The sequence below is a fragment of the Ornithodoros turicata genome, chromosome 1 (genome assembly GCF_037126465.1).
Source record: "Ornithodoros turicata isolate Travis chromosome 1, ASM3712646v1, whole genome shotgun sequence".
Classification (NCBI taxonomy): Eukaryota; Metazoa; Arthropoda; class Arachnida; order Ixodida; family Argasidae; genus Ornithodoros; species Ornithodoros turicata.
The window spans coordinates 9,419,697-9,443,047 of record NC_088201.1 but is presented as its reverse complement, the minus strand read 5'-3'; the positions used below and the strand labels follow the sequence as shown (position 1 = coordinate 9,443,047).

Below are 23,351 nucleotides of genomic sequence, written 5' to 3'. Positions count from 1 at the left end.
GATTAATGATGATGAATGGGGAGATTCACCACGTTGTTTACAAAGTTGATTCAAGAAGTTGATTACCGACCTGTAAGTCCATTCTACTTTTGTGAAAAATGAAAAGTCCCGGTTTGACTTGAACACCCCTCGTATTTGGACTTCTTGGTAAATCCGCAAGTTTTGCTGGAGAAACCAGCACACGGAAGGCGCTCGCTTTTGATTTTGTGATGGTTGCAGTGATCACAACGGAGTACAGACGGAGTGCGTGCTATAGCCTCATGCTTTTCAGCGCACCGTCGAAACGAACTGATGACGATTTAGCAGGTCAGCTCCGTGGCGCTTGTAACTCGAGCAGTAACAGATATAACCGTGAAATATAGCGCGATGCATTCCGGGAAGATTTTTCTTACTTCTTAATGACAAGCTTTCGCTTGTCCCATCCTATACAGTTGGCAATACGATTAATGATGATGAATGGGGAGATTCGCCACGCTGTTTACAAAGTTGATTCAACAAGTTGATTACCGACCTGTAAGTTCATTCTACTTTTGTGAAGAATGAAAAGTCCCACGGTTTGACTTGAACACTCCTCGTATATATGCGTGCATGTTTGTACATGATAACCCATAATGACCCAAATACGGGGTGTTATACCTTTATCGATGAAAGCCTTTAGGCATTTTTCAGTTAGTCACCAGAGGCTTCCACCACGTTCCAGGCGATCGCTCCGCGTATTATGTAACGCCCGATGGTCGTTTTGGATCATCACCTCGAGGGCGGAAGCCTAGCAATCGACACGCGACGGGACAGGCTTCCGGTTTTCCATTGTTGGTTTCCTATGAGTGCCCACCACACAGTCACTGATACAGCAACACGCTTTATGTGTACTTTTATTTTGAGTTGTCCATTTGTTGTACCTGTCTTAGACGTGTATAGGCATCCCACATCTGACTGTGTGAAGTGTTATGGCAATATGCATTTCATTTTCCGAGGATCACCATATAAGCTAACGTGAGTGTCACCATAATGTAAAACCCCGACACTAGGGAACACGAAGCGACAGACACAACACAAGATACACAACCCTTCGTGTTCCGCCCTAGTCTCGGAGTTTTACATTATGCATCAACTTCACCCGCTCGCTTGCTTCGTCTTAGCCATCTTTTCATGAGTGTCAGCTTTCGGTGTCACAGTGAGGAGAGCATGAGTGCACAATTTTGCTAGCGACACAGGGGGTATACAATCGAGATAGAGCAGTACCAGCAAGATTAGACGAAGCCTACAATTGACACCCGACACGGGGTTTTTTTTTAAGTGTTATAGCGCCACGAAGCAACTGTGGCTATGAGCTGCGTACAGACGTGGATAGATGGAGAGAGGACAGCAGGAAGGAGTGGGTTGGTATGCGCCCTCGACCTGCGACCGGGAACTGCGCCGACCTTCGTCTGAAAAGTCCGCCGAAAACCAAGGGAAAACCTCAGACAGCAGAGCCGGTGCCGGTATCATACGGAGTTCCAGAGCGCGCGGCCGCCACATCAGCGACGCCACTGCCCAAAGCTCTGGGTGTCGTCAAGTAGGTACATCTCCAATGTCTGCTATTCTAGTGCGTCTCTTCCAACGACAGGATATGCTGAGGACGACTGAGCTTTCTGCGTAACTTGGGATACATATGTTTGACATGGACGCCAGCGCTGCTATATATATGACGTCATTTCGAACAGCGAGCAGGCCTTGTGCAAGATAGGTGGCGATGGGTCTGCTCGCTACTCATCCAACGTCATTACAAGGATCCCATCGAACGACACACACGCGGAACGATCGTATTCCTTGCCGAGAGATTCATACACTCTAAAAACAGAACTTCACCGCATAGCACGCTGTGCGCCAACCATTGCCACGAATGATAGAGTTATCGCTCCTGATTCGAAGAGAGAGGTGGGCGTACGCCTTTTTGTGGCAATTTGGATATATGAAAATTGTCACAGAAAAGGCGTACGCCTCCCGTTTTCAACGAATCAGGGCAGATAACGATATCATTCGAGATGATGGTTGGCTTGGAGCGTGCTATGCGGTGAAGTTCATTTTTAAGAGTGTACCCATATTTTTTATCGTTTCGGAGTTCAGGGGCACACGGGCGCCCTCAACCAACATGTCGACGCCCCATACTTTTCCGGTACGACTATATACAGTTACTCTAGCTTCCACTTCTGGGTCAAGTGCAACTGCTGTACATTCTCTTGAATTTTAAATGGCATACGTTTTTGTACGTACAACTTTATTAGCGCTCAACATGCAGTTATTCGAAATAACAAAAGCCTCTAAGAAAGAAGAAAGAAGTTGTTCAAATCAGTCGTCAACGACCAGGAGCTGAAGCAAATATAAGGAAGAATCACGTGACCCACATTAATACCGAATAACTTAATGGCGACCACGTACATTTAACGTATGAAAAATTAATACGAGTCATTATGAGTGGATATAGAGATTCAACTGAGCATGAGATTATGGGAGGATGGGATCCGGCCACTTCAGATGAGGGATGAAAAGGACAGCAACGGATGAATTTGTTCTGCGTAAGAAGTTGACACTGAAAGGTACATTTTTGTCACCTTGTATATGGCACCTTATTCAAATTGAATATCGGGCGGTATTCGAGTTATAAAATCGTCGGAAAATGAAAAAAAAAAAACCAATTATAGTTTCCGAAGGCCATCGATGCTAAAGCAGAATGCAAAAAACCGCAATGGATCCAACAATATGGGATCTGGTACTCCCTATTGATGGATATCCATGCAGGGAATATAGGTATTGTAACTGAATAATGAGGAGGTCAAATAACCAAAGAAGGACAAGGCTGCTGAAAGTGTCGCTGACAGCGCAAGTAATACTGCTACCGAGAATACTGCTACCAGTAATACTGCTACCGGCCGAGACAGCGATATTGGTTAAACCGACAATACTAACGACTGGAGTATCGATATTCGTCAATAGCTCGATCATGTCGAGACTATGGATTGCGTTCGCTCCTAACGCTCATGCTCGTCGTCATACAATGCTATGCTCACAAACGACGCACATATCCATTATTGTATAGCATACAATGACTGCGACACCAAAAATAGAATCGAAAGCGCACACATTGATGCGGAAGAGATGTGCACAATGAGAAGGGCGATGATTCGGACGTCGACATGGACAGGTGATCCCTTCCAGGCTGATTCGGAAGCTAATCGTTGGGCGCGCTGAAACTACAGCATGGTGCCTACGAAGAAGCGTCAGTGCAACCAGCTAATCGTATGTACCTGGCAAGTAATGCGAATATATAATGTCCAATACAAGCGGAGGCCCCGTATCAAACGTAAATGTTTCTTCTCTGTTTATGACACTCGATACCGATGAGAGACTATATAGTAGACTATAAACACTCCCATTGTTACACTCAACCTCCTACAACAAAACATCCTGCATCAACCCACCGAAAAGCTTACCTCCCACGGCAGCAGCGCGTCCAATGGCAGCCCAGAAGCCGTTTGAGTCCCACGAGCTGCCGGCCGACTTGGAGGTCCAAGAACAGTGTACCTGTACGACAGCGATCTGTCACCTCGGCGGCGCCCTCTCCGTAGTTTGTAACGCGACTCAGCTGCAATCTGTGAAATTTCATCCCCAGTGACTCACGCCGTAACAATCCATATCCTTCACGTTGGCTCCAGCCCAGCGTGTCTGCATGCGCACTCCAGCGCCAAAACACCGACATCCGGCGAAAAGGACCGGCTTCAATTGAGAACTCGAAACTCGACCTACGAAAATACAATTGTTACGCGAGTGGCGTGCCGGCACAAGTTGAGATGGTATCTGCGCATGCCTCCAGTAACTTTTTTGAAGAAGGTTATTGTGCGAACAAGGCTGGGCAGTAATTGCCATGCAGTTGGGGTCGACCGCAGAAACGTGCCGAGTCGTTCGTGCAAAAAGCACTGCGCGGCACATCGCGTGGGAAAAGGAGACCGCTAATGTTGTTGTTTGCTCGCGCGAGGTATAGCTTGGCTAGTTTGACCTTCCACGGTGGAGTGGAAACACAGAGTGGCTAAAGTAAAATGGATTCGTCGTTATCGCATCCTGTGTCTGCGAGCGCGAATTCGGTAACATTCGTTACTCCGGAGAAGTTCACAGTTGTGCGCGTCATACCATGTTGCGGGTTCACACATCACCCAAGCAGCACAATGTACTGAAAGTCGAGTGCAATAGGGGTGTTCTCTAGTTTCACGAGTTTGTTCAAGGCCTTCCACCTACCCGTCCACCCCTATATTGCACTCGATTTTCTGTACATTGTGCTGCTTGAGCACCAATCGAAATATGGCAGTACTAATTTCAATTGTTCACGTTCTTAGGCGCATTGAAGCTTGCGTTGTGTGTTTCAGCTTCAGAACCTTTTTTACTTTCCACCCTGTTCACACATGACGTCGGTTTCGCTCTGTTTGAAACCCTTCAAAAACGTGATAGACTCCTCCACATTTTGAAACCCTTGGCATCGAGCAGGTCGTCTGCGACGCTTTGAATGGCGCTAGTAGACGACAAGGTTGATGAAGAGTAGCGGTACCCACTGTCGGTGGCATCGTTGCCACCGAGCGTGCTCGCAGTACAATGCACGCAAATGGTCAGCGTGTCGCTTTGCGTAACGGGTACACATGGATGCAAAGGCGCGAGGGAACGATATTGTTCGCATAAGAAGCAAAAAGACAACGCGCAAACAGCCTCTTGTTGGTCAAGCCAGCGGAGCGAGGAGAGGCCTAAAAATATCGGACCGAAGAGACGAAGAAGCGCTTGGCTCACTGACCCTCATCCAGACGCGCAAGGGACGTCCAGTTGGATGACCTATATGCGGTCACATTTAATCAGCCTACAAGGCCGTCTGCAAGACATACGACGCTTAGGCACGGCAGTATAGCGCGCCTTTTTGCAGTGCAGTGGAGGTAAGAATGCAGTTGTGCACGAACGGGTAAAGAATTTCCTCCATTTGACAAGAAGACCAATGTCTATTCATACTTGCAGTACAACCACTGCACCACATAGCTTTCGGTAAAGGAAATTTATTTATGTTTTGGTCAAATGTCCAATATTTTTTCATATTATCCGCCTATTGCCGTACCGTTTGGCTGACCTTTCTTCCTTTTTTTTTTTTTTTTCTCTGTTCTAGTAAATATATCTTCCGCTACCCCCACGCGTCTATAACTCTGGACATTCGTGTCAAAACTGCAACTTGAGGACGTCAGTTCCAGATCACATGTATGTCGTGATGCAGTCTTTCTCGCTTTTCTTTTTGTCGTTAAAGAAAATTGGAAACTTTGCGTTTGGCTGTAAAGGAAAGCTTATATATCTAATGGGATTTTCACCGAAGCTCCAGCTGTGAAACGCAAGGGTGCCATACTAGCCCCTGCTCCCTCTCCTTCCTGCTGTTATCTCCCCACGGTTGCACACAACTCATAACCACAGTTGCATCGCGGTGCGAACATTGAATAAATAGACAAAGTACCGGATACGGGGCGCAAGTAATACAATCGAAATGAAACACAATATGAAAGCAATCTTTGACTAGTTCCATTTTTGCTTATGGTAATTGTAGCGGTGGGCTACCTACTCGATTTTTCTTTTTTTTTTCAATCACGCGTCTGTAACTCTGACACGCAATTGGAATTTTTACTTGACACAGGTGAAATTTGCCATTCACAATGCCCTACACGTCATACGGATGCAGTGCTTATGCACTGCATTATTAATTAGTGATGAATTATTATGGACCAGAATGCTTCGTAAAAAAATATTGTACCAAGTAGGTACCTTATCTCAATGTTTTTTTTTTTTCTTTCTTTTGAAAGCCAGAGGGCATAGGGAGAAACTTAAAACCAATAAATAAAGAGGCAAACACATCTCAATAGCGGAGCGAAATTAAAGGTCAGAGTAGTTGATATGGGGAATTTTATTGAACATTATGAGCACATATCCACACACATTCCACGGCGCTGTGTAGTGTACACATATGCTCTACACTCTTAAAAATGAACTTCACCACATAGCACCCTCCTAGCCAACCGTCATCCCGAATGACAACGTCTTCGCCCCTGATTTGTTGAAAACGGGTGGCGCAGACTATTTTCTGCCATTATGCCTCACATAATGAACACAAAATAGGCTCCGCCTCCCGTTTTCACCAAATCAGGGGCGAGGACGTTGTCATTCGGGATGACGGTTGACTAGGAGGGTGCTATGTGGTGAAGTTCATTTTTAAGAGTGTAAAAACAGAACTTCAACGCATAGCACGCGGGTTATCACTCATCGAAAAGAGAGGGGGGCGCACGCCTTTTTGTGTCAATTGGGGTATACGATTATTGCCACAAAAAGGCGTGCGCCCCCCTCTCTCTCTTCGAATTAGAAGCGATAACCCTATCATTCTTGGCAATGGTTGGCGCACAGCGTGCTATGCGGTGAAGTTCTGTTTTTAGAGTGTATCTACAAGTCAGTAGTTCTCCACAAAAATACAAACGGAGACGCACTTTTTTGGCCATCCTCAAAGAGTCACATAACAGCCACACACAAAAAAAAAAGAGAGAAAAAAGAAAGAAAGAAAGACTGGTAACAATTTTCCACTGACAATGCAAGAGCGCATTTCCTCAAGAACCGACGTCGACGACCGTTAGACGCGTCGAGACGCGTCAAGGTAAATAACAATGATGCTCTCAAGGAACCAGGGCATCGAGAACTGAGGGTGATATCCACATTTTTGGGCGCACCCACCTTCGAAACGCAAGGGCGTGCCGACACAGACGGCCAGGCGGTGACCGCCTCGTAAAATAGGCTCTTCTCGACGTGGCCTATGCTGTTGAGTACTATATCATCTATTTTGGGCTCCGGTATGAATGTGCCATATCGCTCACTCATCACGATTGCGATGCCGCAGACTCTGTTCGAAATGAGACGTGACGACGGCCGCCTCGAAGCACGAACGAAACCGTGAATCATACGTGGTATTTTGACATCCGTGCAGAACGGACGTTTTTTGAATACGAACTTAGTATTAATGTTTTCTTCTTTTCCTTTTTTTTTTCCATTCTTGACTCTGCGGAGACAGAGAGAGAGAGGGGAGCTGAAAGCAGCGGGAGAGAGGAGGTTGTGCATGCGTCCTGGACCGACTTCAGGAGGAACTCTGGAACAGAGTTCTGGAAGGAGGGACACCCGAAAGCCTTGTCGGAAGCCAGACGCTGGAAAAATCTCAGACGGCACAGCCGGCGATGGGATTCGAGCTCACCGCGCCTTTCAGACCATAGCATTGACCACGGAGATACACCTTCTTCGACATGCAACACGTCAAGTAGAGCGAGCAAAAACTCGGCTACAAGAGAAGGATACCACAATTACAATTGCATTATGTTATGTTCCCGTCAAGTAATTATCTTGGGAGTCCAGTGAGAGGAACCAGTTTGATTTTTTGAGGAAGTTACGCAGCTTTGATTATAGGTCACATCTTCGTAAAAGTTCCCCCTGTGGTTTGGCGATACGACGGCGAAACGTTACCCTTCAAATTCCATATTGAGGAACGACACCGACTATAGTCTTCCAGGCAGATGACCCAAGACACACAGCGCACTTTTTCCGAGCGATTTACGGAATGGCGCGACCTGGTTCGTGTACCCGTCGCATGAAATAGGACGACTCGTGATGCAGTGAGACTCAAAAGGAAAGGTTTCGTCTTCAAAATGCATGGATATTTCCCCTTCGTTATGCAGCAACCGAGAAATGAAGCTGCCACGCACAGGAAACGAAAACGTAAAGGAAATTCTCATCGGTTCGCAAAATCACATATACTTACTTTGCCGTTTTGAAACAGAAAATGTGCGATTAAAGCACACGCGTCCTTCAAGCGATTGGTCGAGCGATTTGTCGCGCGTCGTAAACTTATTTCGCGCGACAGCATCGGCCTTGGGGGGAAAATACGAATGACTTCAAGACTGCGCAGGTGTGGTCCAGATGGTAGGATACATTCACACTAGCCCATAGCACCGTAACAACTATTTAAAAAAAAAAACAGATTTGTTTTAACACTATTATTGGCAATGAAAAAATGGCTAGGAAGCAAGCGAACTGGTGAAGATGATGCATAATGTAAAAAACCCCGAGACTAGGGAACACGAAGGGTGTTGTGTCTGTCCCTTCGTGTTCCCTAGTCTCGGGTTTTTTTACATTGTTTCCCTTGTTTTTTTTACATTATGCACTATTATTGGCATAAGTTGGTCTTTTCGTACCTCACATGCATACGTAACAAAGCTCTGAAATAGGGTTGGATAACCAGGTCGGCAGTGATGGAAAGATACGATTATAGGGGCACTAAACAAGTATAGAAGGTGCGCCCTCTGCATGCGCACAATATATGACCAGTCACTGGCGAGGAATGCGAAACGTCAGTGAGCTCCAGTGCCTGGAATGCGGCGTTGCGATACGTGGGGACTTCGTGACGTAGCCGAGTGGCGCGCAGAGAACGAAGGAGAAAGTCATGTTGTTTGAATAGCACTGAGTCTCGGTAAATACGCTGGTTTGAGCTAAAGGCATAGAATACCTATTTGGATGTCGTGAGCTTCGTTCTCTTATGGAGCATGATCAGATGAACATCGTCGGCAAGCTGTTTTGTGCCCTTTGAGCAGCAGCTCAGTTCGTTGACGAAGTTTGATTTTATTTAGACGTAATACTAAAGTGGCACAAAATTCCCATTTTGCATATTTAGTGTATACAGTGAACCCTCGTTTTTATGACCCCCGTTAATCTGACATTCATGCTTTATGACCGAATTCCTGGGGAACGGTTTTTTCCCCATGTAAATCCTTCCCGTTAATATGACATTCCGCTTATCGGACTATGACCGAGATTTTGTGGCACAGCTAGGGTCAAAGGCACGTATTATCCTCCCGTTATTATGACCGCATCACGCACCCCTTTGAGTGGCTGCTTAAGTTTCTCAGGAACAAAGTGACACAGTTAAAGTGGGGCGCAAAGGATTAGGGCGACTCAAGGCGTTGTTGACCTTGAGATTACTCATACCTCTTCTCGGATTGCCAAAGCAGTGAAGCACTGAAGGTTTCCTTATTGTTTTTTGAGCAACACAATGACATTAATAACGTTTGCGTGATCGATAATACTCTTGTACAGTTAGAGAAGCTGATCACTGCAAGCTACTCCAAGCAGTCATTGCTGACAGACTTTTTTATTAAATAAATTGTTGTACAGCATCATGCGTACGTTTTGTTCTGCCGTGCATGCCCTCTGGTCCCCACTGGATCGCTTTCTCGTTATTATGACAATTCGCTTTATGACCAAAATCTGCACGAACGGAGGTGGTCATATTAACGAGGGTTCACTGTACAATAAAAAGAGAGGAACACTCAACTAAGACCGCTGTTTTAGTGCACCGGCCTGCGTCATGCAAAAAAAGAGATTAGCTTTCAGGATAAACACAGCAAAAAAACGGGGGTATATTACCCGCTGTATTGCACCCTAACAATCCCCGTACATTCTGTATCTGCCGGACAGTATGGGTGTTGTAGGTGTAACACAATTAAAAGCATCCCATTGTGTTCGAAGAGGCTTCGTGGAAGAAATACACGAAGGACAACGTTCCAGGAAGATATAGGGCACGTGATTATCCTCGTTGCTATATCACTCTCATTTTCTGTCTCCTAGAAGACGGCAACGTACAGAGAATGTAATTGGTTTCCGGGAGATAGATACTGTCTCTCATTGTTCTACTAAGGAAGCCTCCTTATGAAAAAAAGAAGAAGAAAGAGAAGAAGAAGAAAAAACAGAAGAAATCTTTAGAGACTATACTTGTGGCACACGCACATACATCATTCGCGGGGACACCGAAAAGAGTTTTGTCACCGCATTACTCAACCGCCTGGCAAATTAATTCGACATAAAATGACTGGGGCGATCTATTCAAAACTAAACAGTCACTGTGTCACCAGCTCTAAAGGAACAATCTTGACCAGTCGAGTGATTAGAGTTCTATTCCAACTGCAGGCTATATCTGTGGGTGCCAAATGCGGAATTTCGTCCTGCGGATCGTCATAATTGTATAGATAAACGATGAAAACAAAAGGTATGTGTTCACATCCGTATCCGGTTTCACGGTGATGTAATCATTAGCTACCGCATCTTGCTGGACGTCGTCACACGGGTGGGCCGGGTGACATCTTTGTATACGACGTAAACAACGCGAATTAGCCGAAGCACGCTACAAAAGTGTGCAAATCAAGTTTTGCTTCAAATCGGTGACTTGATCGCTTGTTTGAACAGAGACCGTAAGTTACTGACAGTGGCGTCATGGCTATGAAATTCAATCATAAATAATTGACTGAAATATTAATAGCTTTGGTTTCGGTACGGACTGTCCCTTTAAGGGATGTGGTTACCAAGTGACCCTTTAGGGACCGCTCCCGTAGACGACGTCCCCAGCACTATTTCGTTCACATACTTTATTAATGCGTCGCTGTAGTAGCACGCAGTGGGAGTGTTTGAAACACTTGCACGATGTACCAAAGTCACAGCTGGCACCCTTGCTACGGAGGTGAACTTCTACTTTGCCGCAAAAGTATCTGACACATCCCCGTGCGCATGGTGCGACGCTACTTTTGATAGAAAATTATATGAAATCGCACGAAAAACGTGACTGAAAAAAAAAATGCGTTGCCGGTTCGTGTTCCATTTCAAAACATGTTCGACCAAGAAATATTTATTATCGTGACAAAACTGCGACATTATTTTCGTCCGTTTAAAAATTAGAATATTGCTTCGATGAACAAACTATAGAAGTGTGCAAGCGAGACGGTGTAGATTCGACGAGGGCAACATCTCCTTGAGTCAAGAAGATGTTGGCCCTACCCTATCCATTGCTCTGAAACAACATTGTACAAGGAGTACAGGAAAAGACTCCAAGTCGAGTAGCCGCCGCACAGAAGACTGTTGTTCTACGGCATGAAGTAACGGGCAGGTTGGTATACAGTTTTTTTTTTAATTCATTAGATAATTTTTATAAAAAAGAAACTAGTACAGCAAAATAGATGCCCTTTCAGCAGGTGGGTTATACGGCCAGGCCTGTAGGACAGCGTATGCAAATGCTGGACGACTCATTAGCTAAAATTCATTAATTAACTCAATTACATGTTTTCTGGGAAATGCGGGATAGCAGAACTGGAGCGAGTCATTATTCAAATCCATCCTCCTTATTAAATGCCCTGAGAAACGAACGTACTTCGAAATGTAAATTGCCAAATTTCGCTATGCAAATGAGCCGAAACCAGAACTACGCAGTACTCGAGCGCAGAAAAAGCGACAGGCAACCCCGGTGAGAGGGCACATGCTTTGGAGCGATGAGCTGATTGGTGTAAGCGCTAATCTGAGATCGCTCTTCGCTTCAGGTAAGGTGAAGGCCGCGCGTCGTTGCTGCGCACGAAAAGCACGTAGTTCTAGTTTCGGCTCATTTGCAGAGAGAAATTTGACATTTTATATCTCAAAGTACGTTCGGTTCACAGGGTGTTTAATAAGGACGGTTGGCTTCAATAAGGACTGGCTCCAATTCTGCCATCCCGCATTTTCTAGAGAACATCGAATTAATAAGTTAATTAATAAATTTTAAGTGATTAGCCGTCCAGTAATTGCAAACGCTGTCCTCAATGATGTTCGCCTGGCCGTATATAACCCACCTGCTAAAACGGCATCTATTTTGCTCTGCTAGTTTCTTTTATAAAAATTCTGTAACGAATAAAACAAACAAACCCTGTATACTACTGCGATGCGGCGCGACAACACAACACAGATAAGCCGCATGTCCGTGGACTGTGTTGTGTTGTCTTCGTCTCTGTCTCGGTCGCTGCATTGCAACGGTTCCACGGGGTGTCTGGTAGAAACACAGTCTTTTTTCCTTCCGGGTTTTGGATATATAGGGCATAGGTACATTAAATTTTTTTGCTGTGTTCGAGAATTTGTTGTGCCCTCTCTTTATCCCTGTCTCCGGTTCACCTCCTTGATCATGAACCAGCTTGTCAGCGCCCTGTCTCTTCTATCGACAGTCTTTTATTCGAAAATATCTACGCTTCTCTACCTCAACTTTCTCCCTCTATCGCCCACCTACCGGCGAACGCCGCTTTAAAAAACAGTATCCGCGATGTGATTCGACCAACCCCGAAAAGAGAACACACGTGGTCCGCGACGAAACAGCCGCCAGAAACGCCCTATCGTGTCACTCACAGCGTCCCGAAAACGATAGCGGCCATGTCCGTTGCGGACACAATAGGGCATCACGCGACGTTTCTCCTCTTCAACCTTTCCGTGAACAGCGCAGATATTCACTTCCGATAACCAAGGCATCGAAAGTCATGCAACCGAATCGCCGTTCCGCATCAGGGTGGTGCCATTCACGGGAGCCACGCGAAAGCCCAGGAAAACGCACCCGGAATGGAACTCGTCGAGCGCTTTATTGTACAGACTTACGTGCCATTTGTGTACGGTCTTGTATATACGTGGAGTATGCAGTCCAATAGAGTGCCGTTATTTACCTTACTGCTGAACACGCAGGTATACGGTCCTGTGTGACTTTTCCGGGTTAAGTGCTTTTCGTAGATTCCGAGCATAGTACAGCTTGGGACAAAAGTTTACGGAACACGCGAGCCACGTACTTTTGCTTCGGTGCGACACCCTAGCGGCTGCCGGAATCGGGTGAGTCCACTGTTTCGAAGGGGTGGACGGATGCGCTGTTAGCGACACACAGTGGTGGTTCCAGGTTCCAGTGTCGCTTATGCGTGCCTGGGAAGTGCAAGTTACCGCTGTGTGTCGCTAACAGCGCACCCTTCCACCCCTCCGAAACAGTGAACTCACTCGCTTCCGGCAGCCGCTAGGGTGTCGCACCAGAGAAAGAATACGTCGCTCGCGTGTTCCGTAAACTTTTGTCCCAACCTGTACAGTCGAAACTCGTTAATATGACCATGGCCGTTCCCGCGGATTTTGGTCATAAAGCGAATTGTCACACTAACGAACACCACGTTTTACAAGTCGTACAATGCCCTTTACGTAATCTTCGAAAAATAGAAAATTATGTAAGCTGAACAGAATACGAATGGTGAAGCATTTTAAAAGAATGTATAACACTTTATTGTTTAGAAAAGTCTGATAAATATGTTTGCTTAGTGCAATTCTCAATCTGACGTATATCCGCTTTTTCATTGCGGCAGTCAGCTCTGTATGTTTTTTGCTTTTTCTCAGACGTGGTCGACGAATGCCGTTTGACTGCAGCAGGTCACTATGATCATATGATATGACCACGGACAATGACATCAGACAGGGGCATCATGAGTCACCCCTAAAGCAGGTCCGCGTTTTGGCCGGTAGGTTGGTTTAGGTCAGGAGAGTCGCCGGTTCAGTGACCAACAGTCATAGTAACGAGGGTAAAGTACACGTATTCACCCGTAGACAACACTGAATATACCCGTCATTGTCATATTCACGAAATGTCCTATTAACGAAAAAGAGTTACACGCGAAGGCCATTTGGGAGGGAACGGTTCCCGAGAAAAAAGGCCATAAAGCGGAGATGTCGTATTAACGAGTGTCAGTTTAACGAGGTTCGACTATACTCGGATTTGCTAGCGTAAAGCGCCACCTCACTTCTACACGTCTGCAACCACATCCGCCTGCAAAGTATCCTCGTCGACACGCCTTTCCACACTTGTAACCGAAAGCAACAAGCGGCACTAACAAGTCCTCAGGATTGACAGCGCGAAGAAAACAATAAATGAGCTAGCTGCTCCCGCCGGACATGACCTTCGAGCATTTGAACGAAGTAAGCTGTTCGTGGGCGGGCTTGAACATGGATGGGATTGAGGAAAACCACGCTCCGCTAACGAAACCGAGATGGGAAGAACAGAGGGTTCGCACCGTCACGGAAGCTGATCTGGCGTTCACCGAAGCATGCTTTCGATTGAGCGCCTTGCTGCCGTTTCAAAACACGAGGAACGTCCAACCAGGTGTATCTACAGCATACCGTCCAACAGTTTAAGGGGCAGTCCGAACAGTCCGACAACCGAAGACTTGTTTTCACATCGAGAGTCGTCTATGTTTGTTTTTGCTTTGTTGTTAGATGCCAGAAAATTTCATTCAACGGATCTTCCGAGTAAGAAAAGAGAACCCCGTGTGTATACACCCGATTTCGATTTTACGGTACCATAAGCATTAGCAAGGATCTCTTTGCGAACGTCGCAGAAGTCCTGAGAAGACTGAAATAAAGGCGAATCAAGACTGTTGTGAGGACTGCGTCAGCACTAGCTTTCGAAACGGATTTCTCTCCGCTGAAGCAACACAGAGGCTGCGGCACGGGCTACTCTCCACTTTTGTAAAACACAACCTTTCCGCGAGCGCTCCTTCAAAACATATCTGAAACGACGGCCACTCAAACGTACCCTTTCGAAACCAATTTTACTTTTGTCGCACGCGCTCCCATCTGATGGGTCCCTCATTCGTTTAAAGTTGTCCATACAGTGAACCCTCGTTAATATGACCCCCGATAATCTGACATACGCGCTTTACGACCATACTCCTGGGGAACAATGCAGTGAAACCTCTGCAAATCCCCCCCCCCCCCCGTTAATATGACAATTCCGCATGATGACCAACATTTTCGGGAACGACCACGGTCATAATAACGAGGATTCTGCAGTGAAACCTCTGCAAATCCCCCCCGTTAATATGACAATTCCGCATTATGACCAAAATTTTCGGGAACCACCATGGTCATAATAACGAGGATTCTGCAGTGAAACCTCTGCAAATCCCCCCCCGTTAATATGACAATTCCGCATGATGACCAAAATTTTCGGGAACGACCATGGTCATAATAACGAGGATTCTGCAGTGAAACCTCTGCAACCCCCCCCCCCCCCGTTAATATGACAATTCCGCATTATGACCAAAATTTTCGGGAACGACCATGGTCATAATAACAAGGGTTCACTGTATTTCAATCCGGAGACTTTACGGCCTACCCTCCCCCCGACTGCTGTTTTCCTCCCTGTCGACTTCCAAGTTCTAATAGTTCGACATCGTATCCGTATGCGACAACTCATATCACGCCACAGCACCAATCTACTCGCGTTCAACCTCTTTCCCCCGACGCGCGTCCTTACCACGGCACTTTCAAGAAAACGGAACCTGGACAATATTTCATGGTAATGTTACACGAACAGGCGACAAACGCTGCGATAACTCATGCCGTAAGGCCTTGGAAATTGTATCGTAATAAACCTCGCGCTAATAAACACCTTGGGGGCTACCTATTAGACGAACTTCCTGTCACGCAATTAGAATCTTCGACGTCGATAACGATTCGCCTCACCAATCTTCGCGGCGCGCAACTTCACGACACCACGCTCGGGGCGGATCACCGAAGGCTTGACCGAGAACAACCAGTTTGGACCTTCATTACAATAACAAAACATCGCACGCAAAGGAAAATCGAGTTCTTCAACACTCGCTATGTAGGTCACTTTGAACGGGAGAGCCACTCGATGGAAATGCGTGAGCAACTTGTTATATGAAGACGTGGTCAGACTGGGAATCCCGACCCGGCTGATGGGAAACGGAATCGTGCGCAAACAACTTTCACTCCATTTCGAAAGCAGACGAGATGATCGGTCAGTTTCCTACATCGATGTACGCGACGGTACGTAGAGGATCAGGAAGAGTGGGTTATTTGTTTGCGCAAAGTACTTATGGTTGAGGTGCCGTTAAGTCCGTACCGTAAGTTACCGTAAAGTCACGGAGTTGCCAAAGAAAAACGTAATTTTCTTCGTTACCATCGAGCTTCTCTTCCTCTCTATATCTCTCTCTCTCCTCTTTCTTTTTTTAGGTGACTCCGCGAGAGCATTCTGGAGTATAAAGTTGCGAAGTGCAGGCAAGCTAGTTGAACACAATCGGAACTTGTAACCACAAACAAGGAACCAACAAGATATGAAACATTTGTCTCGTCTGTTTTATCATCCTTCCGGTTTAAATTTTCGGTAAAAAATGAAATTATTAGTGACAAGGCTTCACTTTCTGTCGTGTTTTTTTTTTCTTGTGGATAACTACAAGACAATGAAATCACACAATAGATGTTGTGCTTTCGTTTGTAAAACACGAGTGAAAGTGAATTGAAACGTTCTAATCCATTGCACTTCAGATGTTCCGACCTACTATGTCCTTCAATTTTTCCGCGCAAGTATTCAAAGAGTAATGGCACAGGAACTCGAGAACTTCGTGAACTGCTGACCAAATATTTGTCAACTACAAGCTGACTATAACTAAAAGTACTATTTTATAATCGGCGTATTTCTGCAGCTGCTTTACGCGTTACTGGATGTTCCTTGCAACTCACGTATTTTTCGTATTTTTTCGCGATACTAAAGGTGTTATTTGTGCTTGGTACTTTAAGTATCAAAATTCGGCAAATGCGGTTACTTCAAAGTTCCTTTGCATCGATTTTTCGTTCCCTCTTGAATTCTATTTTATCTGTAGTAACCAATATGGAAGCTTCTATACGGATTGTCTTCGCGAAACAGGTATCGCTCTATTGAATACCCCATCCACAAATAAATAAATAAATAAATAAAGTTCTATCGGGTCAACGTTCCAACCCTTTTACAAATGGCTTGCAGGAAAACCGATGGTTATAGGATGACACAACCATACATTGTAGCCTCTATTTCGTCTTTTCTGAGTAGCGCGCCCCACAGCGCCTATCCTTCCATTTTCGCTGGCACATTGTCAGATGTTTCCCGGATGTTTCTAGGCTGTTATTTGGCAGCACATATAAAATACAAATCAGTCAGTTTCGCAGAGGCACGACGGGCAAACCCATTCAGTCATGTTGCGTCACAACAGCAGGCAAATGTCATCCACAAGTCAATAAACACGAAGGGCTGCATGAAACTGCACACGCATCTTAGAAATCGCTCTTGAAATAAACACATTTCAGGAGCAATCCCTAAATTTCACAAAATGTGTAAAAGGTGAGTGTAATGTACAAATGTCACCGGCTGCGCCAAAGTGGGTCAAGGGTCAGCCTGGCTCCTTAAAAAACATAGATCAGACTGCGCCTTTGAAAGTGCAAATTCTGGAAGATACTCGTCCAAGATATACTCTTTCCTTTACAAATTTTTATTTTAGCGTTAACGAACACAGTGGAGAACGTGGTTCAGAATTTCCAAACATACTGCTCCGAACGCCACGGCTCACAGACACCAACATGCACATCCCCCGCCTCCTCCCAGAAGACACCACACTTGCACAGAGCACAGAACACGAGTCAACAATGAGTATAGTCGCGCAGGTGCATATACAACGCCAATTCGTAACGACGTAACGGCAGAAACGTTCAGAAAAGCGGCTCAATGAAAGTCAAAGAAACCCACCTTCATCCTCATATCCAAAATCGTCCATGGTCACGTGTCTGTCATCCACAACTGGATCAACCGTAGACTCTGGCAGGTCATCGAAGATATCTCGAGGAACACCGTGATAACGGGACATATCACTGCCGGCCCGATGGGCCGCCATGAGGCTAGAAGCCCCCCTCGGCGGTGGTAGTGGTGGAGTCCGGCGTCCGTACAGTGTACCCGCCATGGCTCTGGTTCAGAGCGCGACCGTTCTTCGCCTGCAGAACAGGGAAAGCACCAGTGGAGCATTGCTCATTCTGTCGGATGGCTGCGTGCGTGCGTCCGCCCGCCCGCTACCGACGGAAGTGCCGCCCCAACAGGAAGCTACCACCGATCCACCTGAATCTCTGCGGGGATCACAGATTATACCCGAGAGTCTGCTCGCGTTGCATGACGTTTCGGTCTCTTTCGCGCCCTTCACAGGCTGGTAATGGACCGCCCCATTCGAGTTTTACCGGCTCACCAAACGAGTTGCCCACTCGTCTTCGTGACGGGTTTCCCAAAGGTAGGCAAAACGTATGCACCGCCCGGTAATTGAAGTCGTCATTATTCCTACTGAATTGCGGGCGAACGAAAAGGAAGGCTATATGGTTCAGCAAGGAACTGAAGCTTTTGTTCGCCGAGAAGACAAGCCTCGCCTTCAAGAGAACTTCTCTGTCACCGGAAGGGACATACAATTTTCGACTGAGGTTGCATTGGCAGCACGCCAAAAGGATAACCTATGTTCGAATCCAATGACCGATTGTTCCCTCTGTTACGTTCTACCTTCGGCTCTTTGCTGCTATACTTTCGCTTATGGCATCAGTTGCTTCAGAGCACTACAACAGATTAAGAGTATAGCTGCCTCGCTAAGCAAAACCCCTCTAACCTACGAATATCTGGATGCGCGAACAAGTTGAACCGGGAACTTGCAAGAAAGCGTCTCACCTTTAAGAACACGAAAGCCTCTTCAGAACGACGGTAAGGAACCTAGTCAAACGAGTCTTTGCCGCATCCTTGACTTTAAAACGCTAATCGTGTTCACATTAGCGCCATAGTAGCCGCTCGACACTGAATCTAAATAGAGTAACGATCGTACCATTTGCGCGATAATTGCCGAGGTGCGGTGATAGCTGACCTTGGCTACGAAAATGATTTTCGATGCGACGACCTACCAATCAGAAAGAGAGCATTTAGTCCTTAGCGTAACCCGTCAAGACCTTGTACTACGGAGTCTCATTGTGAGCTCATAACCGACGCGGAACTAATGGCGCAGTAATAAACGCCACGATCTGTAGACAACAAGGAAAAGCCTACCTGCCGCGGGGATACTGAAGGAACGGCACTGCAAGACAGAGAGCGCCAGCGCTCGTCGCTGCCGTCTACATTCATACCTCGTTCGTCGTTCATGCAACGACGCGTCGCGTCCAAGTATAAAACACTCGTTTCCCTAGACGACTCTTTTCTAGGTTCAGCTATAGAGACCAGTGCACTTGGACATGGCGAATTTTTACCGGCCATTGGTCCTTTGTTTCTTCAAGCGGCGTCAACGGCAACCGGAGCGTTGTAAATAGCTTCTTTTGCCCTATATTTGTCGTTCGGTGTGCTGCACAGCACCACTGTCTACTGCACGCATTCGGCTGTGACATATAGTCGTGAGCAATGGGAGACAAACGACCCCCTGCAGCACACTGATGGTAGGAACTGACTGTCGGCAAATGCTTTAGTAATATTCCGAGCACTGCACTGCCGTCAAAGTCGTAAAAGCAAAAGACCGAATGGATGTAATGGGGCTGCACTATAGGCAATGACCGGAAGATGGTGCACGATTCATGGGGCGTTGAACGTTAATTCATTAACAGTAAAGACTGCCAGTATAGATAAAAGAAAAGCGCAGCATTATTTAATTGTGCACACAGAGGTTTGATCTGGCGAATAACAATAACCGAGGCATGCGTTCAAGCAGCAGTCTCCTTTTGTGAGAAGCAGTGTTCCTGTCGCCTGGTATCCTTGGCATGACAGTAGGTAAGCACACGAAAGCGTTCAACAACAACGAACATACTGCAGCGGCAAGCGAACCGTCTGGTCCAATAAGGCCCACGTCTTACGAACGGCACGGGCAACAATGGATTATAAAACCAGATGCTAAAGTATGATGAGCTATAGCTAAAGCCACTATATGCGCTCGACGTTTCGCTTAGATATTGCTATCTCTTGCACTTTTGTCGTGTCATGTATGACTCTTATGCAAGCGTCTCGAGGCAGGCTTACCAAAATGGTCTTTTCGATACCAGAGTCGATGCTGCCGTGTCCAGGAGGACGGTCTCGGCGAGCCGGCGTCGTAGACTCGTAGTCTCTGCTACAAGAGGCGTAGCGGAGCCAATCAGCAGGTGCTTCCATTCAAGAGAGCTTCTGGCAATCGAGCGCGAAACGCGAGAACCCTACGTCGTGAGCAAAACATCGCAGTCGGTGACAGGGAGAGGGAACGAGGGCTCTGCTCCATTAGCTCCACTCATTAAGCGGTAGTTTTGGAAGAGTCACGTTTCCGCTTAAACTTCAAAGAGTTCCGGAACTTTTCCCCACTATTATCCGCAATTGTTACTAATGTCATGTACCGAAGGGGTTGCCAGCAGCCACCAGAAGACCGTAAAATAACTAACGCCACAAAATAGATATAGGACTGCATGTGCCGGAACACAAAGCAGAGTGAGCTCGGAATCGTCCTACGAATGTTATGCTGGGTAAAAAGCAGTGACCAATGGAAAACTTTTGCCGATTGTTTTGTCACATCGATGGCGCCGATAACGGAGAAAATGCGCGCCGGCACTCTCCGTTCTTTCGATCAACGTGTCACTATAGGAATGGCAAAATCGACCAATAAGTCCTGCCAAATGCCTAGCGAAAAATCTACCGTAATTCTCCTTACAGTCCAGCTATTCTTATTACACTTGCATCGTCTCTCTTCTGGCGGCGTTTCATTGCCTTGGGGGCGGCATACTCACTGTCGTTGTTCTTTTCTGTCCAGGAAATTTTTCTGTTCCCTCCGGCTGCACCAGCATATACGATATACCTAGGGAGTGACTTTTTCGGGTTAAACCCGATTCCGCCCGGTTATTCCCCCCCGAACTGACCTCCGACCAATTCGGGTTAAACCCGATTTCTCCCCGAATTCTTGTCACTATGAAATCCTCAAGTGACGTTTCCACTGAAGACGAACAAAGGTCGCCACGTGTAACACATGTAAGAATGGGTCACTTACGTTCCCAGCGATACACCCATGTGTGTCAACACTGTCTATGCCTTCGGGGATTACCGCTGGAAGGTCACGATCCCGCAAAAAACAAAACAAAACAACAACAACAGGGATTTGGAAATGTCTTAACAGACAAGAGGAGAAACAAAAACACCACATAACACCCGAAGGCACAATTATCGCCCGATTTCTCCCTAAATAACAGATTTCAAAATAGCGCCCGATTTTTACCCCCCGAATCTGAGAAAGGCATTTAACCCGAACAATTCACTCCCTAGTCATATACCTTACGACGCTGGTAACTAAGCGAGGGCTTCAATCCACATGGCACTGGACTCAACAGCCCCAAAAGCAAGGAAAACAGAAATGCTTCTTCCTCGCGGTCGCGCCCCAAGCAGCACGATATGTTGAAGGTCAGCACCATTTCGCTTTTGTGTTCAAGGTGGTTCAATAAGTAATATTAAATAATCCATTGACGAACATTGAAAAATGAATATTCTGGGAAACAAATATCATTTTTCTACGTATTACCCCCCGCTTTTCAATGCAGGTACACCATCGTTTGAAAGTGCCCGTTACAGTTTTATATAGTGACTGTAGTGCCCGTATTGCTGCAGAGAAGTTTTTGGGTCGGGCGCGTAGCCATTCATGCATCGCTTCTTTTATATCGTCGCCAGATGCAAACTTACGGCCACCAGGGTCTTCCTTGGGGCGGCCGAAGATGACGCAAGGTCAGGCGAATATGGGGGGTGTGAAAGGCAATCAAATCGGAGATAGCAAATCGCTGAAGTAGTCATGCGAGACGAATGCGGGCGGGCATTGTCATGTTGGAGAAGGACCTCCATGCGGAGCAGTACACGGCGTTTTGTTCTTATATTGCACTTCAAATATGTCAGTAGCAGATCACAATATACTTTGGCGTCCCTAGGCACATAATGCCCAACAACTGTGATCCCAAAACAGCGTCAAGAGGACTTTCTCCACACGCGCGCGACTTCGAAACTACTTCGGTTTCGATGACGAGCTATATGACACCATTCTGTACTTGCTCTTTTCGTCCCTGCTTGAACGTAATGCACATAGCTTTCGTCACCAAGGGGCTACGCGTCTCAAAAATTCATCCCCTTCCTCATCATATAGCGTCTGACAAGCGCTGTACATGCGTCGACACGGTATTCGTTTATTTCATGGCTCCTGGGAACCCTTTGCATAGTGCAGCATCTCCCGTATGCTGAAATCGGCTGACCTAACACTCACACCCAATAACTTGGCCAGCTCTTTGACAGTGATGCGTCTTTCTTGACGAATACGATCATCTGCGGCACCAACAGTTTCGGCAGTTACAGCAGTGTGTGCGGACGGCCAGGTCGTGGCAAGTCGAGCACATATTTGTCTCGCCGCTTGCAAACTTACGCGCCCAGTCATACACCTGTTGCAGTGATATACGATATTGTGCCATCATCCGATGGTGGTTGTCGGCGGCTTTCACCCCTTCACACATAAGGAAACGGATGATCGACCGTTGCTCCCCCTTGATGCACACCTGAAGCCCTGAAGCGGGGCAGCCATTTTGAATGAGTTGTCGCGTGCTTGCACGTGCCACGCGCGGAGGTTGCAGAACACAACATACAGCCAGTGCCGTGTATGCCAAAGGGAGTCTGGCCATTAAGAGGAGCCTAAAAAAGAGGCTCGACCTGTCAATCAAATTGAGCGTTTTCCATTGGCTGCTGTGTTCTATGCGGGCCGCCATGACACCAAAATTTTCCCGAAAATGGCGGCGTAGCTTGGAACGGCGAAGCGAGGATTTCATTACCTTTTTTTTTCTTCACAAATTACGTCAATTTTATTCCCTAAGTGTAGATTCTGTTGCAATTATCTTGCAAATCACCTTTAAATTACGCTCCGGTGTCAATGCTTGCCTGAAAAAAAAAAAAAATGTTTCGTCGTCCTTGTTAGGCCTAGTAACGGCAGCAATCACAGGCAAATAGCGAGAAAAACGCTACGGATTGCCAAAAATTTGCATTTTATGACATAGTTTTATTCATGTACACACCTTTGCCCACTCTCGATTCAATCATGTTATGTTTTATAGTTAAAATACGTATAATGCCGTCAGTCTGTTCCAACTATATTCTACCGGCCAATCAGTTCTGCTACTTCTGCCAATCAGCATGCACTTCTGCTTCTGCTACTTCTGCGTCTTCCCGACATGCCCCTCTCAATCCAGATGGCGCCGTTAAAAGTGGACGCAAAATCCATTATGTTGCTTGGTCGTCAGGGAATATCCTGTTCAATCCAATCCAAGCCAGTTTCCCGAAAATGTCGGCACCCAGTGAATACAGGTAATATATAGCTTGGATAGCCTGGGATTATTAGCGAACTGTATTTTGCTTCGTGATTGGCCAGACAGCTCAAAAAGTGGGTGGAGTTCCAGGTATAGGTAGGTCCCATTAATGGCCAGACTCCCTTTGGCATACACGGGTCTGCATACAGCGCAGAAGGCCTGCACCACCACCCGCAGAAAGAATATTAAGTATAAGATAGGGTTCGGAGTTTTAATTAAAGCTTTAAGGTCGTTTATTGAATCACCGTTGTACATACTGGTGGCCGGGTGGTCCAAGGTCCCTCTACCTGTCA

At 46.4% G+C, this 23,351-nt stretch overlaps 1 protein-coding gene across 2 annotated transcripts in view; it reads right to left on the bottom strand.

Annotated features, from left to right (window-relative positions):
* LOC135377437 (heat shock 70 kDa protein 12A-like) overlaps nucleotides 1-19,875 on the bottom strand; it is a 72,391-nt gene extending 52,516 nt beyond the window's left edge. The window contains exons 1-2 of one of the 2 annotated variants that reach the window (XM_064609841.1): nucleotides 19,733-19,875; nucleotides 17,459-17,700 (exon numbers count right to left, since the gene is read on the bottom strand). In XM_064609841.1, coding sequence (XP_064465911.1) covers nucleotides 17,459-17,669 — 211 coding nt within the window. In that variant the 5' untranslated portion in view covers nucleotides 17,670-17,700; nucleotides 19,733-19,875. The remainder of the gene's footprint in view (nucleotides 1-17,458; nucleotides 17,701-19,732) is intronic. The other variant, XM_064609842.1, reaches the window with a different exon arrangement.
* Nucleotides 19,876-23,351: the final 3,476 nt, after the last annotated feature.